Source organism: Varroa jacobsoni, unplaced genomic scaffold (assembly GCF_002532875.2).
Source record: "Varroa jacobsoni isolate VJ856 unplaced genomic scaffold, vjacob_1.0 scaffold_587, whole genome shotgun sequence".
Classification (NCBI taxonomy): Eukaryota; Metazoa; Arthropoda; class Arachnida; order Mesostigmata; family Varroidae; genus Varroa; species Varroa jacobsoni.
Genome location: NW_019213489.1, coordinates 221,906 through 231,353, shown reverse-complemented (window position 1 = coordinate 231,353; position 9,448 = coordinate 221,906). Strand labels below are relative to the sequence as shown.

General features: G+C 40.9%; 1 protein-coding gene across 1 annotated transcript in view; it reads right to left on the bottom strand.

Moving 5' to 3' along the window:
• Positions 1–257: 257 nt before the first annotated feature.
• Positions 258–9,448, bottom strand: part of LOC111261705 (uncharacterized) — a 24,517-nt gene continuing 15,326 nt past the window's right edge. The window contains exons 5-10 of the mRNA XM_086968815.1: positions 8,885–9,447; positions 8,184–8,365; positions 3,795–3,909; positions 3,177–3,298; positions 1,623–1,797; positions 258–530 (exon numbers count right to left, since the gene is read on the bottom strand). Coding sequence (XP_086824941.1) covers positions 377–530; positions 1,623–1,797; positions 3,177–3,298; positions 3,795–3,909; positions 8,184–8,365; positions 8,885–9,447 — 1,311 coding nt within the window. The 3' untranslated portion in view covers positions 258–376. The remainder of the gene's footprint in view (positions 531–1,622; positions 1,798–3,176; positions 3,299–3,794; positions 3,910–8,183; positions 8,366–8,884; position 9,448) is intronic.

Here is a 9,448-nt window from a genome sequence, read left to right as displayed (position 1 = left end):
ACCTAATTTGTTTAGCGTTTTGTGAGAAAAGCCGTCACTTCTTCAGGCCGTATAGAAACAGATTAAGCCAATACACGCGAGACCGGAATGAAACTTCGCAAAGCCTTACACAAATATAACGAAAAAAGACATTACTAGATACTTTCAGATAGTTTCAAAAGTGCTCCGAAGCCAAAGAAGTTCTTTTCAAATAATGTGACAAATTGGTATAACCTTTTTTCTTACAAAATGTATGTATATGAGAAAAGACTACATAATTTTTATTGGAACTGTAAAAACATTTATTGCTTGCCTGTACACCTTATTGTTATCTATATGCCCCTGTATGGGTAATTGCTGTCTGTTGATTGTACATGATCCCCGTTGCCAGACAGGATCAGAGAGTCCCTGGTAGTTGTAAAAACATTGGCCATAGCAATAGGAGGAAGAAGGTCACGCTTGAAGGCAGCAGAACCCCACTGGATCCGACAGATGCACCCGTGGTGGCGCAGTGGAAGTGTTCGGATGAGAACTCTACCAGCGGCAAAGATCTTAAAAAAATACAAAAAGAAAGTTATATGTCAAGATCCGTCTTTCTCTCACATTGCGTTTGTGAGGTCAATGCAGAAATCATACGCTACTTTTTTCTTAATTAAAAAACGTTTAAATACTTAAATAATTTGGCTATTTGCAAAGTAGCTCAAGTAGATTCAAGTCATCGGAACAAAACAGCCATTAGGTGTTGGCTCTTCGAAATGGCCAAATTCTAACCCAAGTTGTACCAGCTTTGTATCTAGCAGTTAGCGTTATGTTTCGGCGATAGTGATTTGTAACAGAACGATGGATAGCCAACTTTTCTTTGCTGTACTACTCCAATTCCATTCTACATTTTTCTAAGAAAATGCCCTACTGCGCTCGCACTTAGTGATCTTCGTAGGCATGTAGGAATAGAAATTCCGTTAGCTACAAAAACGAGCCTTGCTCTGAATGTTCAGTCCAGAACAATGAAGATGCAAAGATTCATATTGTATAATTGACCCATTCGTTTTGTGAAGGTGTTCGAAAGTAGGCTGCACGATGGCTAGTGAGCGTTCCGTTTTCTGTCAGACCAATGCTCTCCGATGTTTACTCAAATAATAATGATCCGAAGAATTTAGTTTACAGAACGTCGATGTTCAAACGAAATTATAGTTATATATAAATGTCTCAGATACAATCGGATGTGATCATTACACTTCGATAAAGGACACTTCGGTACGGAGTAGAGCTATTGAGCTTGGTACGGGCGAACTACTCCATGACGTTTACCTTAACCCTAACGCCGTAATCGTTAGAAAGCTAAACTGCTAGTTCCAACGAGCAACTCCTTTGTCGTGATAACACCAACGCGTAAAGTAATCCCCGTTTAAAAAGCTTACATCTAGATTATATTTCTGTATATATTATTCTGTATTATATTATACGACACGTGTGTAACAGGAGATATTTGCAAAGGGTAATGGCTTTTTAATAAAAAGTAAAAGAGTTGGACATTATATCACTATTGGTAGCGTATTCAAATGCACTAATTTTTTTTAAATGTTTTTTTTTGAAGTTAATGATATCGGTAGCAAAACTTTTAAAGTCAAAGACGGATACGTTACTTTCCGTTTGGCAGCAGACAGGTGGATTGTCGCGCTATATGATGCAATTGTAACGCGGTTGCAGGCTCAAAACGTTGTACTTTGACGGTTTCCCGTAGCCAACGGCGCAGCCATTGTGAAAGCCACACAAGGCCACAGTCACATCGAAATGGATTATCTTCCAGACGAAACCCACCTGGGAGAAAGTACTGAATTAGGATGGCACACAGATAATCTTGTACATTCACATAAATAAATAGTAAACATGTCGATTAAGGCCAAGGTTTGCGGGACTCAAACGATACATTATTAATCTACCCAATGCAGAGAAACATTTATTTACGCGGATCGAGCAAACCAATTTGCCAGGGTAGCGGTCCTAAGATGTACCATTTTTCACAATAATACAGACATTTTTAAATAGGACCGTATATATTCGATACCACAATTTCTATCTACAAGTCAGTATCAGGCTGAAATAAACCAGGTGATTTGTATGCACCCTTTATTTCTCAGTCGAATTCATTATATATCTAAACTTGCCCAATAAAGAAACCTTGAAGCAGTATTATAAACCTTCTATATTTGCGACTCAGAGAACTGATTTTATGGGTTGGATTTATAGGCTTGCTATTTGCCGGAAGGTGGTAGGTAAGGCATCGGTTTAGGACATCAAAATACACTTCGTGCTTCGAACAGCACGGCAAAGAAGAACAGATATTCAGCCTTTTTCATACATGTCCTAGAAGAAGCAATTTTTTCGTTATCATCTCAGTGGATTTAGTATTATTCTCAACGATTATAACAGCTGTAACCCTCAGCCAGGTTTTGCGGCGGACCTTCATCGCATCTGTAACTGTGCGAGGCATGAAAATTATTTCCTTCTATGATTCGCAGGGTGCATTCAATAAACACATAAATTGGCCTGATCGACTATCTGTAGCAAGGTTTGCGAAGGTGATGGCTTGTTAGATACGCGAAACGTCGCGGAATAGCGAGGCTACAGAACGTATATTTCAGGGAGGCCATTTACTATTTCGTTCTATGCAGGCCAAGAAAAGCAAAAAAAAGAAAAAGGTTCCCCTCTCCAAAAACACTCGATTGGCGGACGCGGTTGAATATGCAGGCTGAATAGGCTAGAAAGTCGAATAATTTGAGACGAGGAACTGCTCCTCTCGAGTCGAAATGGTAGCAAGAATATGTGTGAGTAACGTTAGAGCTTCCCAAAAAACAGACACTGCCTGAATACGGCTCTAATCGGAGCCGAGCGTTTCTCCGGCAATCGGCCCTGTCCAAACTGAAGCGCGACGGGTAAATGTAGCGGCGGGAGCGGCCACGTGCACATATAGAGAAAGGTTGTGCCAGAAGGAAGATCAGGATGAAACAAAAAAAAAAAGAGAGAAAATGTCTCGGGAAAATGAAGATATCATACCTGAGTAGATGGTAAGTCTCAAACTTTAATAGTTATGTTTAACTCAAACTTGACATACATTTGGCTTATATTAGCAGCAAAAACGAAGGAAAAGGTAAGAGGGAAGACAGTGTGACAGGTCTTGACCTCCCGCAAGAACGAACCTGCTAGAAATTGGGTGCTCTTGGAATATGACATCCTTTTGGAGTCGAGCACGCGTGGTGAGATGCTTTGCAGGAGGTTGGAGCGGAGATCGAGCGTAAGAAAGCGCACATCTGTCAGGTATCTAGACAAGAAACGTAAAATGGCAGAAAAAAGATCTTATTAGCGTGTGCTTCCTTAAAAAACGCGTCGCGCTTTGATATACTCCTGTGCGCTTAGTCAAACAGATGATAACAGACAACACCTATTATGTAACCAATAGAATGTTTGTTTGTTTCGTACGAACAATAGATAAGTTTTCCGTGCTTATTAAACATTTCAGCGTCTTCAAGAACACTCAAGAGGCAGTGAAGAGTAAGTATACAAGCACGGTTGGTCTTCACATTAAAACATTGCATCGCATATAGTGTGCATGCTAAATAAAGTTCTCAATAGCCATCTGAATTTTCTTTATAATTCTTTCTAAGTGCCATTCCTCTTGAAGTAAAAACCAAATACCGTAAAATATGAATTCATTTGGTAATAGTTCGATGTGCTTCTCCATAATATTTGTATTTAAATGGATAAACTAAATTGATTTTATCTAATGGTTTGAAAGTAAAGCCGCGATGCGTACTAACCGGAGAAGACCATCAGGCAGCTCCATAACTGAGGTATGTCGTATACGAAGTACCAGCTCGTGAATGTTTTCGAGTCCAAGAAAGGCGTCCGGAAGTATTGACCTTAAAGATGATCCTAAAGAGACAAAACAGCCTGTGATGACGATGATGATTTTTCTTATTCTCAAATTTTTTGAAGGCATTTTTTGTCTGTGTGTGTAAGGCAGTCTAAAGCATCTGTCTTTGTCGCAATGATTTATTATATTGTCTACTCTAATGCTATGAGTCTGCGAATATTGGTTCGCTTTCTCATTGGAACTTGCACAGCAATTCCAATGCGGCCAGCATAAAAGATGACACTTAGCTAAACTATAAGGCAGTCTAATAGAACTTATCTTAGACATTCTATTGAACCACCCATGCGCTCTGGATAAGTTTAGACATCGTAACAGTTGAGAATGTGATCTGGTTCCGTTGGTAAGTTGTCGTACTACCAATTTATATAATTAACATATTGAGGAGCGGGGAACAATCATGCAAGCATCTTTAGGAACGAAGAAATTGCTGAGCGGTTGACTCGTGTCAAAGCGCGCGGTAACGAACAGAACGGACTTAGTGATGTGACACTGTCTTTTGATAAGTTCGAGTAATTCTACGCAATCAATGCGACACTTTCATTCGATATTCCTAGTTTTATTTAAGGACCAACTAGGCTTCATGCTGTCCCAGGTATTCCATCTCTCCGATATGATATAATGATGTGATGATCTCTTTAGGGAATAAAATCGATAGCAATTTCACTTAAGCCCTACTTTGGATTCTGCGTTCTAATGCATGCGTCCCTCAGGACACACGCGAATCGAGTACACGCTATGCCGACTGGTAGATCGGTCTTGACTGAAAGTGCGCATGACGCGTCATCCATAGAAAGGGTTTGGTGGAAATAACGGATATAATCTGCTCTTGACAATTGTTATTCTAAATTAACACAGCCAACGTAAAGTCTATTAATGATAATAAGTTATTTGAGTTTTTAGTATCCTCTGAGAAGTACATTAGCAGCTATTATTAATGAACGTCTACGGATCAACGTGCATATTGCTACCAATTTTGGTTATTAAGTTCCAGTAAGTTAGCTCTACAAAGTCTACTTTAAGACAGAATGTAAACTATAGGAAACAGCTTTTTCAGTAGCATACAAAGTGTGGTGAGCTCAATCAAAGGAATCAGGGACAGAACGAAGTGTATCTTAATAAAATCAACGTCTATGCTCAATTTAGGCCTCTGGACTAGTAAAAGAAAGTTGTTCGAAGCGAAGCTTGCGACCCATCGGTCGTACTCCGGGTTTACATTAGAACTATCTCTCTAAAAATTATAATCGTTCAGCCACATCTTAATTCTGGGCCTTGAAATGAATTTTCCGCATCACCAGTTCAACTTCTTATGAGCCGCTGACATGGCCCAGTTTTCTCACAAAAGTGGGCCCAGACAACGGCAATTTGTCGATAGAACAACCAAACATTTCACGAGGGGTCAATATGTCTTTTCGCAGGCATAATTATCAACGAGTAAAACGTTTTTTTTGGGATTGGAGGGCCACGAAATGAGCGATACAGGATTATATTAGATAGATTTTTCTTTTTTTTTTTGGCCCATTGAGTTTTCATTGGTGTGGAACGGTGCGATTCCGAACGTACGTTCCATTCAAGTAAAGACACTGACGTAGTTTAACTTATAATCCATGGGAAGTGGAACGCATAATTGTTGGAACTTGTCATTCCGTTAAGTTGCGTGCTTCGGAAGCAAAATCTAAGGAAAGCATCAGAGGCAGGAACCAGGGAGCCAACTATGAGCGATTAAACAGGATAACAATGGAATTCGAAGATGATAGTACCTTAAACGTTAAACCAAAACCTTCGTAATTTTTCTTATTTTGAAATATATTTGTGTTGCTCTACAATACGAAGTGAGATTTACCTAGAAGTTAAAAAAATCTTACTTAATCCGCTACAAAGTTATTTAAACTTGCACATAATTTAATAGCTAATTTCGAAACCACAATAATTTAAATCAACTACTACATATAAAAGAAACCATAGGTTGTTGACTTGTTGTGGCATTAACATTCTTGCTTATCTGAACTTGTTTAAAACCAGTATATCACTGAATGTGAAGCGAGTGCTTCATTTTTTTGTTTATTTGAGTACACCGTCGATTCGGTGTATATATGGGGCACATATATATAGATAGCAATCTAAAATTTCAGGTAAGTCTTACTTATAAACTCGTGTGTAGTAGAATATCACTTCGTTAACTTAGTATTTGCTGACGGCATATCTGCTATTTTCTCTAGCAACAACATTCTCTCAGTGGAATCAACTAGACCAGTCAGAGCTGACTACCAACGTTGCCATATCAAAGTCCTGCCGTATGCCCACTCATGCAAGAATACATTCCCTCTGGGGTGTATCGTGTTGTGACAGCTACTGTGGCGCTTCTGCGCGTACGTTTCTATTGGGCGCAGTGTTCTAAAGGAAACCGAATGACGGTCTCAGGAATCGACAAAGCCCTTCTCTTGGCTGTTGGAAGGTAAACCCGCCGGGCAATCGACTCTGAACAATACAACGGGCCTTCGAACTGGTTGCCTGTAGTAGAAGCACCAGCAGCAGTAGAAACCGTAATATTACTATCGTTTTGCTGTTGCTGGCACCCTACGCGGCGAAGTGATCTGGTCTCGCTGGTTCCAGCACGTCTGGTAACGGCGGCGAACGTGGCCGAAGAATCTACCTGCCTACAGCCAATTGTAGAACGGTGCGAACCAATGAGACCTGGCCTGGATTCGCCGGAGCGGCTACGCCGCGTAAATCCCGTGTATGGAACCGTTCCAACCTGAGTCGTCGCGAGTCTGAGAGACAGGGCTGTTGTCTGGCAGACCCCGTAGAGGAGCAAGTAGGTTCGTAAAGGTAAGTAGAGGGTAATCTTGCAGCAGCAGCAGCAGCAGCACCGAGACCCGAGGCAAATACCAAAACACACAAGGCTCTCACGTGTGTAGCCAATGTAATACTGTATCGTACCGGGGAAGGGCTAACGATCGAAGCTAGAATTATTTTGTAAGTATATACGGTTGGAAAATACGCAGTGACTCCACCCCATACGGACGAGTGAGAAAATAGGCACGCGGGTCATAGCTACACATAAAGAAGTGCCGGAACGAACGACACATCTGCATGGCTGGCTTATCGAGGACCCAAGCTCAGGAAGCGCTCAGGGCTTGGCTGATACACCATGCACATTGAATCGGCCTTCTCAGCTTTGATTTGTCCTTTCAGTAGGTGTCTGGATGCGTGTATATCCACTGTCTTGTGACGTGCAAATAACTGCACGTCGGCTGGATCACTGCTATTTCTATAGTGAAGATGTTCATTTTCGCATGAGCGAGCAAAAATGGTAGCCGTGCAGAAGGCCTGCTGCTGAACAGCAACCTGACTTGGTTATCAGAATTGACTGTCTTCCTACACACTGGAATTTAGACAGTTTTCGGCGACATCGGGACCGGCAGTGTCACCGACCCTTCCCAATCGAGCAGCAGCCCAAGAATACGATACGTTCCCCTAGTCCACACTTATATAATATTAATGCAGATCTAATTGACGTATAGCAGAGAACCAGTAGGGGATGCATCGAATCGTTCCACCGCATTGCTAACAGCCATCTGTTTAGAATTTCAAATGTTATTTTCGGGCATTGTGTCCAACAACGGCTGAAAAGGTAGATATGTCACAAGGTAATAACATTATCTGACATGACCCAGCGTTTAGGAACAGCTCATTGAAATTCGAGCGTGTTTCCGCATAATTGGCATGAAAGTAATTTTCATATGTTAAGTTATCAATTAATTAGGTACATCTGGGCGCAGCTTAAGTCGATCATGTACGGCCAGTCACTGACACACTTGAAACGATTTTATCTTAAAAATATGGCCGCTTTAATGGGCCTCCCACTTCTCGAAAGTATGTTAACTAACAATGCTGCATACTTCCATAATATCTTGTATATTATACATTAGCGATTTTGTCTAAATTAGAGATAGTACAACGCTCCAAGTCAGATTGGTTACGGATCTGCAATGCCTCAAGGGCAACAATGAAAATATTCTAAATCATTCAAACTGGAGCTTGTTGAAATTAATCAGTGCTCTTAATTCGGCGATACGACCTATACCTGACAGATCACTCATCAGAGCCTCGATTTTTACATATCTTGAAATATTTTAGTGTAGCATGGACTGTTGAGTCGTTTCGTAACCCGAAAATTATTGTTGCCTTAATAACGTACGCATCATGACCAACTACTACCTGTTAAACCTTTCAGTATACTGTTCCTATATATCCTTTAGATTTTCGAAAGTACCTGTCACTTGAAGTTCTCGTAACTTTGTGGTTGCAAAAGCCCACTGGAGTTGGTAAGAGAGAACTGGCTCTTCCACCTCAACAGTTACGTGGCGTAGAGCTAACGAATCGGAAAGTAATTCTTGCAGTCGCAGTGATCGGATGCCTTTGTTGTACGTTGACAGTTTTAGTGATGATAGCGCTCTGCAATAGTATATATATATATATATAACTTACACTATACTATAGATATAATAACCAATAAAGTTAAGGCTCATCCAAAAATAAAGACGAATTGCCGATATATAAATAGTGATCACTAGTGTTTTTGTTGATAAGAGTCATAAAATGAAAAAAATTAATTTTATTTAATGTAATAGCTGAAAAGTGCCTTTGGATTGTTTGCTATAGGCACGGTTTGAAAAAACTCGCTACACTGGTCCTGGAAGACCGTAATCCCTTTTGAAAAATACCGATATAGGCTCAAATCTGTGGCAGATATAACAGAAAGAATTATCATCGACCTACTTGAGAAGCTTGACCATGTTACATTTCCACATACAATGAAGATATAACGCTTTTATGATTGCTGTTAAAGTCGAGGCCTGGAAAAGCCTACATTAGGATACGAAGTTTGCATAAAGTCCTTACACATATGTTTAATATATTCAAGTGGCTATGATTGATATTACGTTCATTTTTGGGCCTATTGACATTACTTACTTGAGATTGTGCAGACACCGTGGATCGAGATTAGTTAGGCTAAGATTTCGCATGTCGAGTTCGCTTAGATGATTCAAACCTCGAAAAGAATGTAGTGTTAACACTTCGAGGGGGTTCGAGTTAATCCGCAGACGGGTGAGACGTGGCACCTTACGCCAAATCAAGTTCGAGATTTTATCGATCGCGTTACCCTCAAGATTGAGTTCGTGCAGTTGATCCGCTGAAAAAGCTTTAAGCAACGAGCTGAGATTTTGAGCTCTGTTATGCGACAGATCGGCGACGCGTAGAGACGGGGCGTGGACGACATAACGAGACACCAATGTTGTATTAGCTAGATTCAATTCGACCAGTAACGGTTCGTCGAGGGTTACCGAACGAACATTTGAGCCCGATACGTCGAGAACGAGTAGACCTCGGGGTAGAGACTGGCTGGACACGTTTTCTAAATGAGCGAACGACATTAGGGACACATTGAGTACCTGAAGCTTGCTGGGCGCCGACTGTTCTAATGATGCCACGGTGGGGATCGGGACGTGAGCCAGCCGAGTCGCTGAAATATCCAAC